The sequence below is a fragment of the Antedon mediterranea genome, chromosome 10 (assembly GCF_964355755.1).
Source record: "Antedon mediterranea chromosome 10, ecAntMedi1.1, whole genome shotgun sequence".
NCBI lineage: Eukaryota > Metazoa > Echinodermata > Crinoidea > Comatulida > Antedonidae > Antedon > Antedon mediterranea.
In genome coordinates this window covers 24259375-24286154 of record NC_092679.1, presented here as the reverse complement: position 1 = coordinate 24286154, position 26780 = coordinate 24259375, and the positions used below count along the sequence as shown (strand labels likewise).

Below are 26780 nucleotides of genomic sequence, written 5' to 3'. Positions count from 1 at the left end.
CCATGTACAATTTTACTACACAGCTCAGATATAAATATTTACTACAAATTAGTACCAGTACAAGGCTAGTACTGTAGTACAAACTGTACTAATAAGTTTTTTTTTTCAATTGCAAAATGACCGCTACATGCATACATTAAGGTCTATCATTTTCCAAATGGCAACCCTTTTCAAGCCATTTACAATATAATTTGCATAAAAAAAGAGGAAACGTTGCCCACCATCATTATTGGTGGCGCTATTAAACATCAATATGGAACCTCGTACTTCTCGTATTCGTTTCAAATATTCCATTTAGAACAAATAATACTGCCCGCTCTCGTATTCGTTTAAAATATTCCATTCAGAATCAATAATACTGCCCTCTCTGTTAATTATTTTATTGATTAACATTAGTTGGTGGTGTATTTTTGGTACAGTATTTAAAAAAAAATATGTACTATCAAGCATAGTTCATCAACAAAAAGGTTCTTCCATTGTTGTTCGATATGTTTCTCTTTCTTGCATCATAAATAAGCCTATAAATTGCAGCGCTGATCTAGACACATTTTTAGCCGCGGGAAAACGTGACTCTACAGATGCTCACTAGCAGTGGTGGTGCGAATTCCCCGACGGGGCGGCCGTACGTGCGAAACAAACAGCCATTTGTTGGGGCCAACAAAGGAGTATGAGGAAGAAGCCCCCTGCAAATTGTGACGGTTTTGACGATATTAAACATTTAATACTGCTTGCTGCTCACTACGCGACGGGAGCCATGTATATGGCCTTGTTAAAATTACTTTCTATTATATGATTTTGTGTTGATATAATTATGTTTCGAAGACGAATTGGCAATAATATAATCTAAATACAAATATAGAGGGCGCTATAGAAATTTCACTAACGTTGATTCTACACAAAAATGTTACAAATGCAGTACTCAATTCCAACTAAAAAAAGGCGATAATAGATTTTTAGAGTTTTTTTAGGATTTTTTTAAACTTTTGGATCATCAAACATATTTGTAGTTTAATCCTTACAACTGCTTCACATCGGTATTAACTTGACTTCAACATTTCGTTCAATTTTAACTAGGCTAGGCCGGTTAAATGGAATAGGTGATTTTTGCAGGAAATAAACCAAACCAGCTAGTAAATGTAAATATCTATCCAAGACCGTCCTCTAGCATTCATTAATGTATTAATGTATGTATATTAAGCTTTATGATAACTAACAAAATTAACCAAAAACTCCGCCTTTATAAATTTCGGCCAATTTTTTGGCGGTTGTATATTGCGCATGCGTACTACAGATAAATGTTTTTCTCACTCACAATTGAGCCATGTTTTCTCATCCTTCTCACAATTTATTTTTTCAGTTTATAGTTTCAATAGTATAATATATATATATATATATATAATATTATTTTTACTTATATTTTTGTTATAGGCCTACTACCCGTATGACTATCATCTAAAACTAATAACTTAAATTTATTGAATTTAAGTAGTTCATCCCTATTGTTGGCACAATATTTGTTTGCATAAATTGTTTTTGACAAGTTCTATAATGCCATTAAATATCGATGTAATTATTAGTTTTGTTCTACTTATATAAAATCATAGGCCTATATAATAATTATTAATGTCTATTAGTCTCTTTAACATTTAACATACTATAAAATGAATATTTTATTTACACAATATTTAAATAGTTACCGTATGTGACCCTAATGATATATTATTTTCATTTTACTGTTTATATAGTCTCTAATCTCTTTAACATGTAAATACTAACAGGCTAAATACATAGTGTTGTAATATTTAATACTGATATAATTTGCCAACAACCATAATGCTGTAGCTATGGGGTTACGGTACTATACCACACCACCTCAGCTAACAATACGTAGATATTTATTTATTTAATGCATCCTTAAACACCTATTCCACAAGAATTTACTTCATAAAATAGTTTTTAATGATATTATTTAAACAGCATCTTTGAGCATTATGCTCTGACGAAGAAAGGTTTGAAAGTACCAGGTTCAGCGGATGGAAACTGAAATTTAAACAATACATTGTTTTAAGCGTTAACTTATGATTTTTAAAAATGTGTTAATTGTGATTTGATCAAAATTAGTTCCAAAACACTTTCCAAATATTACAATAAACAAACAGTAAACAACAAATTCACTTCAAGCAAAAGCACAGGTAAATGAAACAAGAGACCATCATAGAGAGATGAAAAGACCTGATAATCTGAAGGCGAAGTACACTGTAAAAACACCTAAAACTATGGTCCCGATGTCTGACCAATGCCCTATGTCGTATTGTTACAATTTAGTTTATCTTCTAAAGATTTGCACCTTCCCCGGCCAAACTTATTACGCTCTTGTAAACGTTGTGACTAATAGGCCCAATGTGTATCTTACCTTTTTAGTTATTTTATCGGCGCATGCCATTCTGATTCTCTCGGCAGTAGCTGGACTGTCCATGCGGAATACACCCTCAATTCCAGCATCTTGTCTAGCTGAACAAACAGCCTCCTTTATAGCGTAGAAAACAGAAGATGCTAAAAAAAGAGGTGGTTCGCCAATTGCCTATAACCAAAGCAAACGTAATCGATATTAAATTAGATCCAATTCATTTTGTTCGAAGTAGTTACATGATTCGTAAAATGACATTGTTAGGTCAAATGATTATTGTATTAATTACTTTGGATGAACAGACAGCTCTTTTATTCGGCACACCTGCTAGAAGGCTGACGTTAAATTCAACTGGAATATCCGTGAAACCTGGTATTTTGTAAAATCCGGGACCCTTGGTCAGCAACTGTCCAGAAGGACTCCATCGGTGCTCTTCCAACGTGAAAAGTCCATATCCTTGTATAAAGCCGCCTTCGATCTGGAAAATACAAATCATTATCAGAAAGTAAAGTCCGTGTGTTTTTATTAATATAAAACGGAAATATTTAGCCAATGGAATATATACAATTCCAATGAATACATGATCGCGACCATCAGTTGACATTTAATGTTTCAAATCCAAAACTGTGAAGATTCTGAACTCATATACACCATTCATACAGGAAATTTAAACTATAGCAATAGCTTGTCCAGCTTTAAGCAATACATTTCCATAGGATGCCAACGCAGAAACATTATGTTGAAATACAAAAATATATATTTCCCTAAAAAAATTAAATGATAGGCCTACGACAATCTTATCTAGTGAGACGCGTACTTATTTTGTTTTGTCTTTAGAAGACTGCGTCACCCAAACCACGTTATTCTAGGCATTTCAGACCAGCATTTTTCAATTCTTATTAAGTCATGACGATACATGGCAAAAGCGAGATAATGATTCTGGATTTACTACCTGGCCGATATCAATTGCTGGATTGATACTGTCGCCTACATCCATTACAATGTCTGTTCTCAGAACCACGTGATCTCCAGTTAAGCAATCAATTTCAACTTCAGATACAGCCGCCCCGAATGTAAAATAATTAAATGGTGTACCGGTGTTTGTATCCCAGTCATATCCGATATCAGGTGTCCTAAAACGAGACGTGTGTAAGAGAAACGTTTTATATGAGAATCGTTTTATAACTACTGTACTGATTTAAATTTATTGTAAATCCTGACTACAGTAATAAATTAATTAATTTTAAAAAGTAGGTTGGTAAATTGCAAAAGAAAATCAGTATTTGCCAACAATATACGTAACAATAACACTCATACATTCAGACAAATCACCAGAAACATTTTGGACACTAAATAAATGTGTTTGATCGAGTTTTTATTTTTAAATTTATAATGTTAGTGTTTTGAACAATTTAATAATATTCAGATAAAACTCCCTTTTTTCCAACTTATCTTCTCTCAAGAATATTCATATTTGTCAAACTACAAAATTAATTTAAAAAAATACCTTACATGTAAAAACCAGTTGCTGAAAGACTAACTCTATCAAAGTAGGCAGCTTTTATCTGAAACAAAATTAATAATATTTAGTTATCTATTTGAAATAAATAGATGCATAGCAGTAATTAATACATAGTATTTTCTTGGCAGCAAAAAAACACAAGCAAAACAATACACACATAATATTTACATTCGTGATCAACATGGAACTAACAACAACAACTGATCAAGTAATATAAAAGACAACAGACCTAAGAGCTTTGAAACTCAAGACTTTTAATGGGCATAGATGATTAGATGATTTTAAAAATCGAAAACTTTACAGTATAATACGAAAGAATTTTTCAATATTACTCTTCTGATCCACCATCCATAAGGATGAAGGCAATTAAATTATAATGTTCTTTTTGTTTTGTTCATTTTAAGACGATATGCAATAATAAACAGTAAAGAAACCACATTCGACAATATTACTAAGTTCATAAAATAACTGAATATTTTTCTTACCCAGTCTTCCCATGATGCCTTTGGCTTTTCGATGACGTATGGTTTCAGACGATCGAGAATTTTCTTGCAAGCGTTCTAATGGAAAAATATAATTACATAAAATTCGTGGTGAATTAGGCCTATGTACTTATTTATATATTAGAAACATTATAATACAGTTTTTCTGTAATTGTATCATTTTTTAGCAAATATTTTAATCGCAATCTTTAAATTTCCGTTCATTCTATTATGTTTCAGAATCACGCCCTCTAACGATGGCAGACTCATAATCAGAAAAAACTAAACGCTGCTACTTTTTAATTTTAATCGCGTGCAACGCAACTCTACAGCTATGTCGGTCGGGTGGTCGGTCGGTCGGTAAACACTAATTGAGCACGCGACTGCAGCCATGTATATGGCGGCCTTGTTCTTATTGACTCCACTCGTTTGTAATCATTGATTACACTATAAGTTAGATTACAATCAACAAAACGTATGTTCTTCCCTTCTTAAACAAAAATGGAAATATTGTATGAATTTGGTAAAAAACAAATCTGATTTTAACATTTCAAATGTATAATAATTCTTACCTTAATTGCCATTCCATTCAAATCGGAAGTAGCACTAGCTGCGGAAGGTGAAGTGTTTGGTACTGTTGATGTTGACGTTTCATTAATATATATCTTTTGAGTTGGAATTCCTAGTGTCTGACTGGCTACTTGAATCATTTTCGTGTGTAACCCTTGACCCATTTCAACTCCACCATGTGTCAGTAGTACACTTCCATCTTTATAAACCAATACCAATGCACCGGACTGCAACACACAATCACGAAAAAGCATATTATAGATATAATAAATAGTAGATATATATCACTGCTTGTGTAAATTAGTTTAGACGATACCAGTAAAATTAATGTTATAAATTGACAATATAGGCCTAATTGTTAAATTATGTTTCATCAAATGTGATTTAATGATGATACCAAATAATTTGTAAAGGATAACTGCACATGAGACAAAAATGATTTTGATTACTTACATCAAATGAATTAATAATGAAGTGCATTGATTAAAGCATATTTGTTAGGCCTAAATATTTATTGTATGTTACTAATGTACTAGTTTATTCTATGAAAACATGAGTTTTAAATGTACTGTACCTGATTCATGAACGTAGCTGTGAATGCAATGCCGAATTTAGTTGGAATAGCAAATATCCCCCTCTTCTTCCATCGGTTATTCCTATATAAATTAACAATAAACATTTTAGGGAATTTCTATTTTTTTAATTATAGGGTTAGATAACTAATTTTTGGTCAGAAATTTACACCCTATCAAATAGATGCAAATCACCTTGTTTTGTCTTAAACCAATCATGTAATTAGCAGAGCACTGAAGAGTGAAAATAGGCTCCATGAATATCTTGGATTATCATTTCAACCCTTTTCTAAACACAGATTTACATGTACGACTTTGTACACGAAACTTAATTTCAAATGGAGAAAATGTCATTTATAATCGCAAATTGAAGTAGTTTATTATGATTCTACCCAATAAAATAGCAAACTTCTGTTCGCAATTTTCTTAAAGTGTGTTATAATTAGTTACGTATAATTCCATGAGATAAATACTTGTGAAATAATTTCTTGAAAAAGGGTCCCCATTCCTTTTTTTTTGGTTTGCAAAAGTAATCTCGAAAAGATGCCCAACTGGAAATTATGCCCATCTCGAAAATAATGCCGAAGAGTTATGGTATATGCTATAATGTTGCTAAAATGGTAAACCTCACTTGTTGTAATGCTCTATATCTTTCTGTCTCTTTTCATAATCACTGTTTTCCAAGCACTCGTTCCAACACCGTTTCAAGTTAAAATCAACAAGTTTCTGGTTGAAGAATGTTATATCTTCTTCATTATACATGTTTATCTCGCGAACCTGAAAGAGATGTATACGTTAATAGATCTTCAGAATTAGCTGTTTATCTGTTTCACACAGTTTACTCAACCCTAAATGTGGTGGAACATTATCTTTATTTTATACTGGTTAGGTATTGACAATAAGGTAACATTATAACTTGTCCATAGACCTATTTCCAAATTGCGAGTTTTGTGAAGGAGGCAATATATTAAACGTTACCTTTCTTTGAGATATGCCACAGAGTCTTGCAATATCACTTATCCAATTCTCGGCTATCATCATACCCTGAGGACCTCCAAATCCTCTAAAAGCTGTATTCGATGGAATATTTGTTTTGCATAAATACCCAGTCCCTTTGATGTTGGGAATGTTATAAGTATTATCCATATGAAATAATGCACGTTCCATAACCTATAGAATATATAATATTTTCGCATTTAACAATAATGTCTATAGCTGAATTTGAACAATAACAAACAAACAGAAAAGATGCAAAATAATTTATTGAAACAATTGACTAAAACACTATTTCTCTTCTGAATTGTTCTCATAATTATTATGCACCTATTTCTGATCTAACCGTCCCGTTAAATATAATATTGCAGTTAAACATGATTGGAAATATAAAGAATTTAAACTAAACAAACCGAGAATGAAAGATCCATTGAGTTTCCGCAATTGCTGTACATGTCAATATCCAATGCTTGTATTTTACCGTCGTTCGTAAATCCGACCTTATAACGACCTAGAAAAGCGTGTCTAGTTCCCATACTCGCCATGTCTTCATCCCGATCGAGAACACATCTGACTGGTTGTCCAACTCTAAATGTTTGGTGTAATAAAACATTATTATGAGTGATATTTGTATTAATAACTAATCTAATCGTCGATTTGTCTTCCGTTTTTCTGAAAAATAGTATGAAATAGGTTATGCATACTTATTAGCTGCAACTGCAACGGCAGACGATAATATCAAAGATCTTGTTTCTTTCCCTCCAAATCCGCCTCCTATCCTTTTCACACGACAGGAAACTACATGGTTTTGTAATCCTAACACATTTGCTGCCAACCACTGTAGAAACAAACAACAACACATTTAAACAGTAAGTTATAATATTAATATTCGACTATCGAAATAAACGTGTTCTAATGACGTCATACCTGAGTCAATGTTGGATTTTGAGTGGAGGAGAATATTTCTATTCCTTGGTCTTCACCCGGAACGACTACACACGCATTTGTTTCCAAATAAAAATGTTCCTGTTCTCCCATTCTCATTTCTCCCTCAATAACATGGTCGGATTGGTCAAATCCTTTTTTTATGCTTCCATTTGTAATGCTCTTCGGTTTTGCCAAGAAACTTTGTTTATCGATAGAATCCTTCACGAAAAAAATATGTCATTACTTGCAAAACATAAACTATTATATTTTAAATTGAGTTTATTATTGCTACGTAAATAATTGAGTAAAACTTTATGCTACAAAAACTATAATGTGCCCATATTGGACACGATGACGGCATATCACTACCATATTTGTACACACCAAACTATAATGTGCCCATATATGGACACGATGACGGCATATCACTACCATATTTGTACACACCATTACAATTGTTTGTTTGTTTTTCAAACTAGTTGAGTAGTGTAGACAGAGCTTAATATAATACATTTAATTACAAAGCAAAATTTTGTTGTTCCCCAATCTTACTCACTTCAATAGTAATAATAGGTACCAATTCTTTATATTCAATATGTACTTTGTTTGCTGCCCTCTGTGCTATATACTGTGTATCTGCAACGATTGCTCCAATAATTTGTCCGACGCAAGTTACCTACAAATAATTTCATAGCATAATGGTATCAACTGTTTCAGTTTAGTGATATATTATAGAGGGCGTTACTTATTTAAAACAAGATGATTTTGATTTTGTATTCCTGTCCAAATTTCTTTTATTCAGGCCACCGTCCACAATCATCCAATCAAATGAATCTATTTAGATGTTTATATAATATAATTAAAACTTAATTAATTATAACACTGAGGCTAGGAATTTAATAAATAAGCATCTTTGGAGCCTTGCTTATGTTGTTGAATGTGAAATAACCAAATGGAACCCATCATTAACAGAAATCATTAGTCAAATACTGTACTTAATTGATAAATAATGAGTAAAACATAAATAGTAATCTTTGGATTTGAGATCATCGTCTGTCATGATGGGATTGGGTTATACATTTTATTATAGCTGAATTATTTGAATTTGCTAACTACTTTAGGAAAGAATCATCGTTAAAAACTACAGCAGCATCTTAAGTTAGGCCTATTCTCTTACCAATTCAGTTACAAAAACTTCTTCATCTTGTAATACTGGTCCGGTAGTGTTACTTCCTGGAACATCTCTGTGGTCAACATATGTACAAACACCGTCCATCAACAATGCTTCACTGGGATCGACGGATCTAATGAAATCGTCGAGTAACAATTTCAGCTTATTTATATAGTTTATAATTTTATTTGCAAAATTATTTTATTATTCATGATCCTTATTTAATTTGTCTATTAATATAAAATACTTACATTATTTTCGCATGTGCTTTTGTACTATAAACTAACGCCATATGTAGCTCATCTGAAATAAGGATGTAATTTATGTATTAAATAAATAGTTCGACCGTTTTCCTCAATCTTGAGAGAACTTCATATATTATACATATATCCCGGGATTGTCCGGTCATTTCGACCTCTAGTTGTTGAAAAGCGGAACATTTCGATTTGAACGTGGAACATTCTGTTAAATAGTTTTGGGGATGCGACATACAGGGAAAGTATTTGAAGCATTGCTCACACAATAGAGTTGATTACGATCACCACACAGTCAATATTTCAACTCATGATAATTTATTCTCTAGCCATCAAGCTCATAAAATTATGTGTTCAATTGTCGGATTAAAATAGTTTAAAAATAAAACACAATAAGATTACGTTCTAGTCTGATGACTGCATAATAAGAATTCCATTTAAACTTAAGAAAAGCATTCGATATCCAATGTTTCATGGTCTGTAGCTAACGTGGTATGCGGCCATGCCATTTCTATTATACCATATTATCAGAAACGTATTGAAAACTTCTTATATAAATTTCCTTTGAAATTATAAAATTATGATTCTATAAAAACCTTAAACAGAACGTTACTTACCAAACTAAATAATAATGAGATAATAAAAGGCTAATTTCCTGAAAGTTGTTATTGTGTAAGAATGTTGCAACAAACAGTCTACAAAGTTTCTTACTTTTAAATGGAAGCATATCGTCAATGTAAATAGCCTCTCCAGTGACTTGTTTATACGCTGACTTATGAACAATTGGGTGACCAACGTTCTCACAGGTGGATTGATCATCATGTGTCTCCTAAACAAAAATTAAATTATGTCAAAACTATTCTATTTTGCGGGTATCGCATCATTTCTAGTGTATTCAGTTTGCACGTCTATGAATGCCATGTCTATAGTATTAGTGTTATTGCTCAATTAAACTATTAAACTATTCCACCATTCAACTTCTTAGTCGTCTATTGTCACTATTATATTCAAATGGCCGAGCCGAGCGCCAGCAATATCGGCATGGGTGTGAGGCCGACTCTCCTGGTTCCGAGTCTTCTCGGATAAGAACTACATACCATAGGTCCGTGTGCACTTTCAAGAACCCAGTTCAATAGGGGTTTACCGTGGCGAAATGGTTCACAAAATAGTCCCTCTTCATAGTGATTACTAAATGATAGGACAGTGATATATTTACTATTGGCAATCTTTGGCCACATGTGCCTATATACATAAATAACAAAATAGGTTTAGTACCTGAAACATCTGCGTACTCTTGGCTTCAGGTCTGCTAATTGATGATGTGGCAGAAGACTCAGACAAGACTGGCGGAATAATATGCTGAAATTGAAATGTATCATTAGTATGGTTAGATAAGAGCACATGTTAATAGGCGAAAGGTTATACTTAAAACCATCATAAAGTTCATATTTTTATTCTTAAATCGACTTGTTATTATAATTGTACTTACATTGTTGGTAGGAATTATAAGTTGAGAAACATACTGATGAAACTTGAAGAAAAAACTTAAAACAAGAGACTGTCGGTATTCCGCCATTCCTCCAGGTACGCCTGGTGGAAGGTACATCTCGTCAGCAAGCTGAGAACTGACGTCTTCTAACAGGAGATTATCCCAGTTTCTAAAATAGCAATTATATAATACCAAGCAATTAAGTAATATTTACATTGATTGCGAATGTAACTTTACTCTTCCCTAATGTAAATAATATTGTAAAATTTTATTTAGAAATGGTTTCATCGAAATCAGATGTTAACTATTCAATTTGTCTAGAGATGATTACACATCCCACTGATTTCACGATTTATTGTTTAATATAAATAATATGAATGAATAAATATACATCAATATAAATGAATGAATGATTAATACAATAAATTGAACATTACGGTTTGAGTACTAAGAGTGTTAGATATACCTTTTCTTTATGTATTTCATCGCCTGAAGAGCAAGTTTGGTTGTCGGTGCCATTCCTCCGAATGCCATTGAGCAGTCTTCAACCACACTGGATGCCATCTTCACCCTGAATGCGGCATTTACAATCGCAATATCATCGTCACGTCGATGGGCCTGCTTGTATGCCATAAAGTATTCAGTCTGAAATAGTAAAAAAATATATATTATGGGTCTTATTATGAAACGCGCACTTCTCCAATTTCTCCAAGCGTAGATCGCGTCGTTATTGGTCAAGCTAAAGCTTGGTTCTCTTACTGCAGACGCAACGCAGGCGAGTTGACCAACGACAAGCGACTGTTCGAATTATCCATTGCCTATGATTCGTTAAAGATTTTGATGCAAAATTAAAAATCTAGAAACAGAGGTAATGAATCCTCCATTACATACCTCTTCAGTGAATGGTACATGTATCGATACTAGAACCTCGTTTGGTAGCATAGCATTCTTTCGATAACCAGTGAAAAAGTTTTCATCCATGCGAAGTTTTCGAGAATTTCCTATAAACAAAATTAAAAATCCGTTTCAAAATTATTCCTTCACTGATGGCTTCTAAACGTGTATTATAAGTCAGTGGGAGAGCTAACATACATTAATAATCGGTCAAAGTAGAAATAAAGTAGTTGGTAGTTTCATTTTAGTTGTCAAAGCGCCCTTTTATTACCTGCATAATATTTTCTATGCGTTAGCATTAACAACAAGCATTCGAACTATAAACTAAACAAAACAAACTACTGTAGACGTATAGCCTAAATGTTCAAACTTCATCACTTTTAGTCCTTGGAAAATTGTCTGTACCACACGATGCTGCACTGAAGCTATATGTGTTATTGACATTTTGCAATAAACTGTTAGTTAAAACCTTAATTAAAATATATGTTTTAATTAACTACATATAGACGGGTACACATAGTATCTGAGCGCGTATATTTAATTCGATTCGAGGTCATGCATGAATATTTGATATCTTTATATTAGATGCCTGGCGCGTTAAAATATACGGGCAAAAATATAGTTTACCTTCCGTTGAAATGACTGTTAATGTAGATTTTGCAGCCATAAGAATCGGGTTAAGGTCAGAAATAGGACTTCCAGTTATTATGTTGCCACCTATCGCCTAAAAGGGAAACAATGTTAATGTTAATAAAGATAAAAACTTGTCAATGTTATCACTTCAACTTTGTATTGAATGAGTAACAGTAAACTGAAATGAAGCTTATACCCATTTAGTTTTATCTAGAATAATGAAAGAGTAAATGACTACACAATTTCCCGTCAGCAGACTGGATGATAAGATAAAATATATTAAGATGGTTTGGAAAATGCCCTTTACACCCTTGCTATTATACGAAATAAAAAAATAAAGGAATGTTTGTCAAAATTCATTTAGTGGGATACTCTATAATTGGCCTACTAGTTTTACAGGATTACATATAGTCACGTGAGTTTGTTAGGTAATAATCTGTAGGCGGCGGATTTACTCACCGCAACGTTTCGTATTTGGTTGCCAGCAAACCAATGTAGCATTTCGATAATAGCTGCAAATGTTCTGCATTTGTACTCTGAAATTTAGATTTCATAATGACTTTGAAAATAAAATACTTAAGTTTGATTATAATTGAAATGAAAAAGCATGACTTTAGAAGTAGCAGGTAATGTGTAGGTATGCCTAATACATTAAGTTTATTGTGGCTTCTTATGCATTGTACACTTATTGCCAAAAGAATATTACTTCCTTTTTTCCCCAGTAGTACGCATTTAATATATAGATTATCCCACACACATTTCCATTTTAATAGATAGATTTACTATACCGTTATCTCCTTTTAATTACCATTCCGAACGATCGGAACTAGTCTACTCTTAACATTCAATGTACCCACAAGCATAAACCACATCCTTAACTAAACGGAAGTATCTGTTGTTTTCTGTATAGCGTATTGTTGAATTTTAATTGTTTTAGTTACCGGATTTTTAAAAGTGCCCCATAATTACAAAAGTTTAAACTTTGAACTTTTCTCAAGAATAGGATTACCAAGATTACCTCTTAGCACTATAACTATTCTGCTAGCCTATTAGGAAGTATTACTTCGGATTTAAAAATAAATAATTATATTATTTTAATTAATGTTAATTAAAATTAAAAGTTTAGATCACGATAATAAAATACTAATAAACAAATATGCTATTATCATTAATATCATCATCATAATCTTATTCTTTATTCATTGTCGTTGTTTCGTCATAAATATCATAATTAATACCATTGTAATATTTTATAGTGGGTCGATTTTTATGAAAAGAATACAATAATGTTGTTTTATCATTTGTATTATAAATACAATTATTATTAATTCATTAAATTTAACGATCTAAAATGTTTCAAAATAAAAGATAAGGAGACCTGGTAACTTCTTCAGTTGTTGTTTTAGAAAATGTGCTAATGTTGAAAGGGTGACAGATGAACCAACACTGATGCCTTTGCTGTCTACCAGTAATGTGTTGAGTTCAGGGACATCTGAACACGTGATTATAACAGGATACTCCATTCGTTTGAACTTCATTTCAATACCTGTAAACAGAAAACAATATTATACACCCATTCGGTTGCTTTGATGAGGGGTTTAATAATTTAGAAGAGAAAAACAAATAAAAACTACTTGTATAATTATTCAACTGAAATAAGTTTATGAAGTTCACCAAGAATATAGCCCTTTACAAATGCGCAATATTAATAACAAATATGTGTTTTACGTACATTAAATATGGTTTAGAAATTGTTCTGTTAGCGTTATAAACCGTAGGATGCAAGTTTAGAGCAGCTTATAGATTTAAGATAGTTTAACTGTGGTTAAATGTAATACACTAATCCATTTATCTCAATAGTTATAAATAGTTACTGTAGTAGTTAGACTTAATGACAAGATATAAGCTTATCGACAAAATAATATTAACTCAATGAGCCTTTTTTTATTGAAGATAATGAATACAGTGAACTTTTTTAGCAGACAATAGAAATTACAATTTATTAGCATCTATTTTTCAATGGTGAATAATTTTGAATACAGTAATCAAAGAACTTCTAACCTCCGGAAAGGTTTTATTACGGTTTCTTTTATCAACTTATCTTACTGGAAGTATATCATTCCCTTTTAACAGTGCCTGGAGATTTTCATTATGCCAACTGTAAGGCTATAAAAGTATTCAGTTAGCTCTGCCAATTCTGGACTCTTTGAAACAAAAAAACCCTACAAAAGGCCCTAAATTCGTTTTACTATTTAAATATTGTTAGGAATACCATATTTTATAGAAAATTAGAAATATACAGGCTAGTCGAAGGTATGCCAACAATATCAGGTATATTTGATGTGTTTAAAAACCAAAATCAAGATTCTGTTCTTTGATGTTTTCCGACAATGTATTTCATTTATGTTTATTTAGCGTATGATATAAGCATAATATTATGTTAATTGGTAGTTTTTGTCTTCAAACCTCGACAAATTCTGTATTTTAAATACAATTTCAGAAAGTTTAAATGAGTCTTTATTCTAATTTAATACAGTATGTAAATAGGCACTTACCAACTTCTGTATTTCCAACAATCAACTTCGAATCAGGATATTGTGACTTGCTTTTTAGTAACTGTTTGAGGCTCACTGGTCTTAACCAAATCTGCCTCTCATTTGTAAATTTCAAAAATGTTGGTTCAACCTTTTCTAAAGTCTGTTAGATATAATTAAAGTAATGTTTATCAGTTGAATGGGAAAATATGGAACATAACCATTTCTTTACAATGGGATATCCTATTCTATTATATATGTATTCGACTACCACGTTAAATAAATTAGTACTGCGCCATCTCTGTCGGAAAAGACAGAATTGACAGTATAAACGGTAACTTTATGTTTATTTCATTTATTTATGTTATCTTAAGCATCGTATACAATGTGTTTTGGCATAACTGTACACGTGATTAGGGTATTAACTACACATGTATTTACCAATATAAGTTCTGGAGGAAATATAATTTCCATTGTTGGGTCGTACGGCTTAAAAGTTCCAGGTTTGAATAGTGTTGACGATATCTGTAATAAATAAGTAACATTTATCGAGTTAAAGACCAGAAGTTTTTCTTGCATGTTTCCTAACTCTTTCTATCTAATTTCGTTTTATCACTTGTGTTGCAGGCCCGTAGCCAGGGGGGGTTTTTATGGTTCGGGCGAACCCCCCCCCCCCTTTACAGCGAACCCCCCTTAACCGACTGCGAACCCCCATCCCCGACATGCCCAATACCTCACCCTCATCTATGAAAATCGTCCAAATACGTGCCCCACAGTACAAAAAGTTGTTCGTAAATTAAAAAATTCGTAAACTCGTTCGGAATAACTCATACAGTACCTTCTTCCCTGTATGAGCGTACTTCGAGCGATATAGTCTGTAAAGAGTTGCAAATGAATTGCGGATTTTAACCTGAAAAATAAATGTTTGGTCCCTGCATGTAACATGATATTGACGCGCCTCACAGCGAGCTGGGGGACGAACGATTCGTACAAAGGACACCGCCAGACAACTGCGCACCAATTGTTTAGATCACTGGCAGTCAGGCAGCATGCATAAAGTATATAGCTTTCCGACATACATCAGTATTTATGTGTGGCTATGAAGTATAATGTATCATAGATGATTATAGTGAATATTAATATTTTACACTATAATATCTATGGTATCATGTACTGTAGTTCACATTATGGCATCCGATTATTTTTTTCTAGACCACCAGCCGATACGTACTCAATGTATCAATATCACCTATTTACAATGGCATATTTAATTTCCTCAACAAATTGCTGTAAATAAATATTATAGATAGAGCTATAATAAGAATTGCATTTGCCTTCACCCAGTGTGCTTTTTTCGGGGCTTCTCCTAGACGTACGTTCGTATTGAACTTGAACGCAAAACAAAATATCGAGTAAATGATCAAACAATCGGCGGTTCCGCACAGAGCACGCGCATCTAACATACGGCAACAAATGTTATCGTTTAAATAGTCCACGAGTCCAAGTACGATCGTTTTGCTCATTGGTAGCATGCTGCATGAGAGTGTCTTTTCCGGCCATCTAGGGGTGTCATTTAACAAAATTTGCTTCGCCTCAGGCCCCACCCCGGGGGGGGGGGGGGGGGGTAGGTATGGGGGTGGGGGTGACCCAAATACTTAGTGTGCGAACCCCCCCCCCCCCCTTGACAGATCCTGGCTACGGCCCTGGTTGGACTAGTATATTTACCATTATTAATATTTAATACTTACTCCTTTCATTTTATGATCATCGTCTTTACCGCGGGGCTGACTTGAACCATTCTGACAACATCCACTGGTGGTGCCATTCATACTGCGAGGCTGGCTTGAGCCATTCTGACAACATCCACCGGCGGTGCCATTCATACTGCAACCCGCAGCCGGGGTACCCTTTAATACAATATATTGAACTTAAACGTATTGGCAAAAGTGTCAGTGGAAACATTTTAGTTGTAATTATTATTTTTTTCAATTGCATACTGATTATACTATTTCATTCATTCATTTATTCATTTCAGATGAATATTCATAGAATAGAACATACTATGCATCAGACTAAAAGAATAAAAGTAATAAATTACTCTATACATACATAGTAATCATTTTCTCTAATTATAGTTGTGTTGTCTAGTCCAAGATATCGTTCGAAATGTCATCTGAATGTTTTACTTTCTTAACTTTTAATGGTATATTACCAATAATCTTATAAATATACCTTTGTAAAGGTCCTATAACCTTCCAAGATAGGTCGATATCCAGTACATCTGCACAGATTTCCCTGGAAGGTATCCTCAATGTCTGTCATTGTTGGTTGATGGTTGTTTCTCAGGAGAGTGTACATTGACATCACAATACCCGGGGTACAGAAACCGCATTGAGATCCATGAGCTTTTGCAATACGTTCCTTTACAATTAAAAAAAAATAGTATGCCACTTTCAATTATGTTCAGTGATTATGTTAAATAAAAATATAGGCATAAGCGTAAAATATGCCTACGTGAGCTGCAATTGAAAAAAAAACATATGCGCACCTACTCCGGCAAGTAGGTGAGAACATAATAATAAACTAACATTATTATTGTTTTATACGAATATTATGTTCGATAGAACATGAACCTAGTCAGATGAATTCTGTGACATTTGAACCTAAGCTTTAACCAGTTCATGAATTTAATTATTGAGAGCTAAGTGTGATTGAAATCAGCCCAATCGTTAAATATAATGTAGTCTTTTACTCCACAACCTTTTCACAAAATAGGTATCTCGGCCCGGAGATATCTGGTTTAAAATCAACTTAGGAAGTTATTAACATTACCAAACTGTTCCTTATTTGATGCAGTATATAAGACAACAGTACTATGTTATCCGTGAGGCAAGTACAGTATTCAGAAAGATATAAACGACTAGAAAACAAAACCCAGTCAGCCGAAGCTGGCTTGGTAAAGAAAGAAAGAAAGAAAGAATCAACCGAAAAATAGAATTCATTCAGCCAAAGCTGACTGTAATAATAGGAACAGAATGGGTGTATGGTAAAAGTACCGTAAATTACATATTAAACGTTTATGCCATTAAAACGTTTAACATGCAATAATCAATGACTGCTAAAAAAAATAGAAATTAGAATAGCAAAAACAATAAACACAATACTTTGATATAAAATGCATTAGTTATAATACTACTACTATTGTAAAATATAATAGGATAGATCTAAAAATCATTTGTAAATAAATTAAATTGATGAGTTTGTGTCTTGGTGATTACAAACACAAAAATTGTGTCTACCGTTATATCCAAGATTGATTATGTTTTATTATTATATTTTATTCTTTATTATTCTTATTAATACTAGTAAAAAAAATACTACTCAAAGATATGTCATATGGTTATGATTATTATAACCATATTTTGAATAATTATCTATACGAGAACTAACATGAAATTAAATAATTTCTCGTCCACATCACGTATGCAATTTATTAGGTTAATATCTGTTACCAATGATTTTGAAAATTAAATTAATGCATTATTGAAGTAAAATAAGGTATTGTATTGGTTTGGTATAGTATATCAAACATAAATACAGTATATTTTATGACTAGCCCATTGGATTACTGGACATAAGATGATACCAATATGGTACATTATTACATTACACTGCTATAATAGCAATTCATTGGGTTTAGAGTGTGGTTTTATGTTTAATGTGTTATTTTGTAATGATGGATACAGATTGTTATAGACTCAAGCTCGAGGTATTATTATTATTGCAGTTTTCGAGAACCAAACATGTGTACACTTAAAGAGGGTAAACGATGGAAACAAGTGAACCTTTCTACTGCATTGTCGTTATATTATGGTCCTACCTGTTCCCAATACCTTCTATTGCATTGCCATTCTATTATGTTCCTACCTGTACTGGATGTAAACCATCTTTAGTGTTCCCAATACCTTCTATTGCATTGTCATTCTATTATGTTCCTACCTGTACTGGATGTAAACCATCTTTAGTGATCCCAATACCTTCTACTGCATTGCCATTCTATTATGTTCCTACCTGTACTGGATGTAAACCATCTTTAGTGATCCCAATACCTTCTATTGCATTGCCATTCTATTATGTTCCTACCTGTACTGGATGTAAACCATCTTTAGTGATCCCAATACCTTCTACTGCATTGCCATTCTATTATGTTCCTACCTGTACTGGATGTAAACCATCTTTAGTGATCCCAATACCTTCTACTGCATTGCCATTCTATTATGTTCCTACCTGTACTGGATGTAAACCATCTTTAGTGTTCCCAATACCTTCTATTGCATTGTCATTCTATTATGTTCCTACCTGTACTGGATGTAAACCATCTTTAGTGTTCCCAATACCTTCTACTGTTGTCACAGCCATCATGTGAACAGAACATATTGGAGCCAGACAAGCGTTCACTGACATATGTCTGTAAACAGAAAAATCAAAATACTATGTTTAAACAATTGTGATCACAAACTGACTCTCTCTACTGCCTACTAAACATTTAGATACACTTTTCATTGTGATACGTTTAATAACTCCTTTTTTAAATATTGCCGATTTTCAGATTGGAAGCGCAATTATAATCATTTTATTTTACCTTATCTGTTTGGTTATTGGATTGTAACTTGATACCATGACTGTACATGCCCCGCATCCTCCTTCTCCACATCCAAGTTTAGAACCAGTTAATCTTACTTTTGAGTCAACGTTAAGAAAGTACATATCCATTTTTGAATTGTCATTTATTTTAATATTATGGCGATTAAAATAAAACGGGTTAATTAGCCACCAGACTGTTAACACTTATAATCACATGATACCGTCATAAAAGTGTTCGGCTACTGTGTACTTTCGTTGTTTAATAAAGATTCTACTTCTCATTACATAAAAAGATAATTCTAAAAAGAGAACGCACACTAAATCTACGTTTACCAGTTTGCATTTTAGGTTATATTCTCGTTATATTCTGCAACCCCTCAAAAACCTAAAAAAAAACATACCAAACTAAACTAAACAAAAAAAGTGATTGAATAATGTTATTGTAGTGTGATTCAATTCCTGTTCTATTGGTTTGCAATACGCATATTATTCTCAATCTACATTTCTGTTTAAAAGTATGGTGGATTTTTCACGTATTGAATTTCGATTATCGGAAGAAGTGAAAAAATTGATTTCCATGAAAAAAACAGACTGTCAAAGTAAAGCTTTGGAAAATCGCATAAACTTTTATAACATAATTACAATAAATTGAATGATCTGTCTTTCGATAAAAGAACTGGTAGCTTCACTTTTTAGCTTTAATGTTTGTTAAAGATATTGGAAGAGTGACAAATCAACAATGATGGCCTGTATGCCTAATTGTACGTCGGGACAGGAAAGTTAGATTGTAACAGGATAATCCATTCGTTTGATATTCATGGCAATACAGTCACAGTCTGTAAACCGCAAATCATTACCCGTTGGTTCTTATTTTTTAAGTTTGTTATTATTGAGCGATTGCCAATTTGACAATACTGATATTGGTTTAGCTGAAATCGACTGTATGAAAGTCAACTAAGATATACCATATTTATTAGAATAACCCCACCACACACACACACACCCGCTTGAATAAACGCCCCCAACAGAACATCATTTTGAATAAACTCACCCTCCCACTCCCACACTCAAATAATACCCAGGGACATCTATTTATTCCTCAAATAAACTCCCGGCACCTTGCATATACATTGTATTACAACACATTTCTATCAAGTTCACTGCCTTCCACGATCTATTTACCAAGCCTTTTTACACAATTTCTAATGAATTCTATCATTTTATATTACTTGTGTTGTATTTTTTCGTATTAGGCCTATTATATTTATTTGAACACACACACCTCCTTTGAACACCATGGACCGTTAGTAAAAGCTTTCGAGCATAAAGCTATGAGAACCTTCCCTGGAAAATACTGTACAAAATAAGTGGCATGAACAATCAAAACAAAATTTATCGTTGACAAAATGGCTATGCATGAGGAAATCCTGCGGAGTATTTCAAGGTTTATTGAAATCCGCCAGTTTAAACAGTAATATAGTGATCCTTTTGATTTCCTATTGTTAGTTATATTTGTTGCAACAAAAATTGAGGTACATTGTTATTCAGCGTGATGAAAACTAACGATAACATTGTAATATTGATTTTGCACAATCAAACCAAAAGAAAACTATTCGGTTAAAGTATTAACGGGCATGAGTTCCGTTTTGTGTTGATTTTGACTATTTTAAATACTATCACGTGTACAGTAGAATCTCTCGGTAAGGGACATTTTCGGGACCAAACAAAGTGCCTCCATAATTTAATAGTGAAAAAAACAAGTAGTAGGCATAATGTTCCCTGTAAACGTGTTAAAACATATATTCCCGATCGTTCATTTTAACGGAAATTGTACCCTTACTCCTGAATAATAGAGGTGGGTGTCCCAAAGAAGGAGTTCTGTATACTCTTTTGTGGGTGGAATTTTCAATTATAGGTACGGTTGGCTGAAGACGATCGAATTATTGTTTACAGCCTACGATCCGTGTAACCATGGAGGAAAAAATAATAATTATTATTATTTTTTCCTCCATGGTGTAACTGGCTGACCATACTGACAATGATAGCCTACGATCTGTGTAACTGACCACACTACGGACAATGATAATGGTCAACGTTGAATAATAAATATTTGCCTATTAATACCTGAAGTATTTTATCAGCAATTTATTTGTCAATGGATTTAAAAGTGTTCTTAGGTCAAGGCAATATCTACGCTACTAACCTTTATCATACTGTTGTTTGTTGAGGAAGATTGTTATTATGAATGGATTAGATATTCTTTTCAGTTCGTTTATATTCATATCAAGTGTTAATAGCTTGGATTTGTGTTGCGTCCTGCTTTGTACTCGTCACACGATAGTCAGAGTCAGAATCTAGAATCGTGTGCTGCACCCTCATTTTAATCATGTCTACCCCTAATTACCCCTTAGGACCCTATGACATCTAATAGACCAAATACCCTAATAATAATTTCCCTTATAGTAACGTACGTACACGCATCCCACGTCGTACGGGCCGGTCCCCCGGGTGGAGTGTGTTAGTTACCGGGATGGTTGTTGTCCTCAAAAAAGGTAGTTTTCCGGTAGGTAATAGTCCGAACTCTCAATGTCCTGGAGGCATATTATTGCTTGATACTCTAACTTTGAATATCGGCCTACTTTAAAAAATGTAACTTTTATATCAAAAAGCATAATATTGATAGTTTGCAAGGCGAAACTCAATATAATGATATGATGTTTGTACAATCGAAGAAAATTGTTTTTGTTTTGTTTCAGAACCCCAAACTGTAGCCTATCAACACCAATGTTTCTGAAAGGATACATTTTATACGGAGATACGTCAGTAACGTCATTTCAGGATCAACATTATCATCTACGATCTAAGAAAGAAAATGTAGTTTTAGAATTGTGTCAACAAAATTACGAACTGATATAATTGCTATAATTATAGTCACGTAGGTCTATATACCACAACTATGGAGTTTTTTGGACGTTCAGGTGTATGTAACTCGTGGCCTAACAAACCAACTTTATGATACTAGGCTGTTACTACTACAGGTAAGTTTAACTTGATATCATATACTTGTGTCAATAAAAAGAGAAACCATATCCACATCACGACCAGAAATGCGCATGTGGTATGACAACAGACTTCATTCCATAAGCCTATATCTGCTCGTAATATTTGTTATTGCTTTAGCTTTCCAAGTATAGAACTTGGTTAAATCCCCACTGGAGACCCCTTTGGGAAAAAGCCGTTGGGCTTAAAGGGTAATCCCCTGCTTTCCATGTTTACAACAAGCCGTTAGGCTTAAAGGGTAATCCCCTGCTTTCCATGTTTCCAACAAGCCGTTGGGCTTTAAGGGTAATCCCCTGCTTTCCATGTTTACAACAAGCCGTTGGGCTTAAAGTGTTATCCCCTGCTTTCCATGTTTACAACAAGCCTTTGGGCTTAAAGTGTTATCCCCTGCTTTCCATGTTTACAACAAGCCGTTGGGCTTAAAGGGTAATCCCCTGCTTTCCATGTTTACAACAAGCCTTTGGGCTTAAAGGATAATCCCCTGCTTTCCATGTTTACAACAAGCCTTTGGGCTTAAAGGGTTATCCCCTGCTTTCCATGTTTACAACAAGCCTTTGGGCTTAAAGGGTAATCCCCTGCTTTCCATGTTTACAACAAGCCTTTGGGCTTAAAGGGTTATCCCCTGCTTTCCATGTTTACAACAAGCCTTTGGGCTTAAGGGTTATCTCCTGCTTTCCATGTTTACAACAAGCCGTTGGGCTTAAAGGGTAATCCCCTGCTTTCCATGTTTACAACAAGCCGTTAAGCTTAAAGGGTTATCCCCTGCTTTCCATGTTTACAACAAGCCGTTAAGCTTAAAGGGTTATCCCCTGCTTTACATGTTTACAACAAGCCGTTAAGCTTAAAGGGTTATCCCCTGCTTTACATGTTTACAACAAGCCGTTAAGCTTAAAGGGTTATCCCCTGCTTTACATGTTTACAACAAGCCGTTAAGCTTAAAGGGTTATCCCCTGCTTTACATGTTTTCAACAAGCCGTTAAGCTTAAACGGTTATCCCCTGCTTTACATGTTTACAACAAGCCGTTAAGCTTAAAGGGTAATCCCCTGCTTTCCGTGTTTACAACAAGCCTTTGGGCTTAAAGGGTTATCCCCTGCTTTACATGTTTACAACAAGCCGTTAAGCTTAAAGGGTTATCCCCTGCTTTACATGTTTACAACAAGCCGTTAAGCTTAAAGGGTAATCCCCTGCTTTCCGTGTTTACAACAAGCCTTTGGGCTTAAAGGGTTATCCCCTGCTTTACATGTTTACAACAAGCCGTTAAGCTTAAAGGGTTATCCCCTGCTTTACATGTTTACAACAAGCCGTTAAGCTTAAAGGGTAATCCCCTGCTTTCCGTGTTTACAACAAGCCTTTGGGCTTAAAGGGTTATCCCCTGCTTTACATGTTTACAACAAGCCGTTAAGCTTAAAGGGTTATCCCCTGCTTTACATGTTTACAACAAGCCGTTAAGCTTAAAGGGTAATCCCCTGCTTTCCGTGTTTACAACAAGCCTTTGGGCTTAAAGGGTTATCCCCTGCTTTCCGTGTTTACAACAAGCCTTTGGGCTTAAAGGGTTATCCCCTGCTTTCCATGTTTACAACAAGCCTTTGGGCTTAAAGGGTTATCCCCTGCTTTCCATGTTTACAACAAGCCTTTGGGCTTAAAGGGTTATCCCCTGCTTTACATGTTTACAACAAGCCTTTGGGCTTAAGGGTTATCCCCTGCTTTCCATGTTTACAACAAGCCTTTGGGCTTAAGGGTTATCCCCTGCTTTCCATGTTTACAACAAGCCTTTGGGCTTAAGGGTTATCCCCTGCTTTCCATGTTTACAACAAGCCTTTGGGCTTAAAGGGTTATCCCCTGCTTTCCATGTTTACAACAAGCCTTTGGGCTTAAGGGTTATCCCCTGCTTTCCATGTTTACAACAAGCCTTTGGGCTTAAGGGTTATCCCCTGCTTTCCATGTTTACAACAAGCCTTTGGGCTTAAAGGGTTATCCCCTGCTTTCCATGTTTACAACAAGCCTTTGGGCTTAAGGGTTATCCCCTGCTTTCCATGTTTACAACAAGCCTTTGGGCTTAAAGGGTTATCCCCTGCTTTCCATGTTTACAACAAGCCTTTGGGCTTAAGGGTTATCTCCTGCTTTCCATGTTTACAACAAGCCGTTGGGCTTAAAGGGTAATCCCCTGCTTTCCATGTTTACAACAAGCCGTTAAGCTTAAAGGGTTATCCCCTGCTTTCCATGTTTACAACAAGCCGTTAAGCTTAAAGGGTTATCCCCAGCTTAAAGGGTTATCCCCTGCTTTACATGTTTACAACAAGCCGTTAAGCTTAAAGGGTTATCCCCTGCTTTACATGTTTACAACAAGCCGTTAAGCTTAAAGGGTTATCCCCTGCTTTACATGTTTACAACAAGCCGTTAAGCTTAAAGGGTTATCCCCTGCTTTACATGTTTACAACAAGCCGTTAAGCTTAAACGGTTATCCCCTGCTTTACATGTTTACAACAAGCCGTTAAGCTTAAAGGGTAATCCCCTGCTTTCCGTGTTTACAACAAGCCTTTGGGCTTAAAGGGTTATCCCCTGCTTTACATGTTTACAACAAGCCGTTAAGCTTAAAGGGTTATCCCCTGCTTTACATGTTTACAACAAGCCGTTAAGCTTAAAGGGTAATCCCCTGCTTTCCGTGTTTACAACAAGCCTTTGGGCTTAAAGGGTTATCCCCTGCTTTACATGTTTACAACAAGCCGTTAAGCTTAAAGGGTTATCCCCTGCTTTACATGTTTACAACAAGCCGTTAAGCTTAAAGGGTAATCCCCTGCTTTCCGTGTTTACAACAAGCCTTTGGGCTTAAAGGGTTATCCCCTGCTTTACATGTTTACAACAAGCCGTTAAGCTTAAAGGGTTATCCCCTGCTTTACATGTTTACAACAAGCCGTTAAGCTTAAAGGGTAATCCCCTGCTTTCCGTGTTTACAACAAGCCTTTGGGCTTAAAGGGTTATCCCCTGCTTTCCGTGTTTACAACAAGCCTTTGGGCTTAAAGGGTTATCCCCTGCTTTCCATGTTTACAACAAGCCTTTGGGCTTAAAGGGTTATCCCCTGCTTTCCATGTTTACAACAAGCCTTTGGGCTTAAAGGGTTATCCCCTGCTTTACATGTTTACAACAAGCCTTTGGGCTTAAGGGTTATCCCCTGCTTTCCATGTTTACAACAAGCCTTTGGGCTTAAGGGTTATCCCCTGCTTTCCATGTTTACAACAAGCCTTTGGGCTTAAGGGTTATCCCCTGCTTTCCATGTTTACAACAAGCCTTTGGGCTTAAAGGGTTATCCCCTGCTTTCCATGTTTACAACAAGCCTTTGGGCTTAAGGGTTATCCCCTGCTTTCCATGTTTACAACAAGCCTTTGGGCTTAAGGGTTATCCCCTGCTTTCCATGTTTACAACAAGCCTTTGGGCTTAAAGGGTTATCCCCTGCTTTCCATGTTTACAACAAGCCTTTGGGCTTAAGGGTTATCCCCTGCTTTCCATGTTTACAACAAGCCTTTGGGCTTAAGGGTTATCCCCTGCTTTCCATGTTTACAACAAGCCTTTGGGCTTAAAGGGTTATCCCCTGCTTTCCATGTTTACAACAAGCCGTTAAGCTTAAAGGGTTATCCCCTGCTTTACATGTTTACAACAAGCCTTTGGGCTTAAAGGATAATCCCCTGCTTTCCATGTTTACAACAAGCCTTTGGGCTTAAGGGTAATCCCCTGCTTTCCATGTTTAATTTCTCATATTTTGTATTATTCTATGTGTTTATTTTCATTCATTTTTATGCTGTTTCATAAATTGTACTGTTCATGGAAAGCAACACATATTACTTACTTACCCAAGTTATGGTTATGGTTTTTTCCTTCATAAAATAGTGAAATGTTATATAGTTTAGATTAAGTTAAATATTAACGAGTTAGGTCCTATGGTGGGGTTAGGGGTGAGGTTGGGGTAAGGGTTGCCGTCAACAGACACGATACAGTAGGATGTTTATTGCCGCTAAACATGATACCATATAAGAATCGGCTTTTCACAAACACAAGTTAGTATCGCTTACCTTGTTCCCGTTACAGAAAAATATTAATTGCGTATTGCCTTCCATAGTTCCTGATATGATGCTCAATAATTCGTTACAATAATGATATCCTCTCTTTCATAACCGCGCAGTTAATTGTGTTTACTACTCAAATTTGATCGCATCAATAAGCGTATTGTAGGCATAAAGGTTTTGATGATTCTTTTCCGAGTATTATGACGTATTATTTATTAAACGTACTGGGCGGAGTTTCGACAAGAAGTGGGCCACTGACCATATTGAAATCAGTGGTAAAGGAACCTTTCAGTATGTTACCTTAGTATTAATCTTTACACTAAATCGTTATGTATATACACGATTTTTATTTTTATGACTTAGTAAGATTTGTATTGTTTTGGAATAAAAAATATATCTATTTATGTTCGAATTTGATAGCGTGACCATGGTTTATTTTCAATACAGACGACTATAAACATATGTATTTCTATTTATTTTGCTATGATTTTGTATTTGTAATATAGCTTTTAGTATATAGTATGTTAGACTAATAATGTATCACATTATAAGTATATTTTATTCTATAG

General features: G+C 34.5%; 1 protein-coding gene across 2 annotated transcripts; it reads right to left on the bottom strand.

Annotated features, from left to right (window-relative positions):
• Window positions 1-1393: 1393 nt before the first annotated feature.
• LOC140061191 (xanthine dehydrogenase/oxidase-like) lies at window positions 1394-26354 on the bottom strand. Of its 2 annotated transcripts, XM_072107686.1 has the most exons (32): window positions 26218-26354; window positions 21895-21952; window positions 19091-19187; window positions 18808-18916; window positions 16681-16869; window positions 16197-16355; window positions 14890-14973; window positions 14470-14611; window positions 13293-13460; window positions 12374-12450; window positions 11909-12005; window positions 11279-11388; window positions 10854-11032; window positions 10388-10556; window positions 10174-10257; window positions 9610-9727; window positions 8896-8947; window positions 8651-8777; window positions 8030-8149; window positions 7474-7692; window positions 7251-7384; window positions 6960-7134; window positions 6532-6723; window positions 6185-6330; window positions 5556-5637; window positions 4984-5208; window positions 4415-4489; window positions 3920-3972; window positions 3360-3540; window positions 2697-2885; window positions 2414-2581; window positions 1394-2040 (listed from the first exon to the last, which is right to left on the bottom strand). In XM_072107686.1, the coding sequence occupies exons 1-32, from the start codon at window positions 26260-26262 to the stop codon at window positions 1990-1992; spliced, it is 4074 nt and encodes a 1357-aa protein (XP_071963787.1). In that variant the 5' UTR covers window positions 26263-26354; the 3' UTR covers window positions 1394-1989. The 2 variants fall into 2 exon arrangements, with proteins under 2 accessions (XP_071963787.1, XP_071963788.1); XM_072107687.1 differs by lacking the exons at window positions 19091-19187; window positions 21895-21952; window positions 26218-26354 and having other exon boundaries at window positions 18376-18871.
• Window positions 26355-26780: the final 426 nt, after the last annotated feature.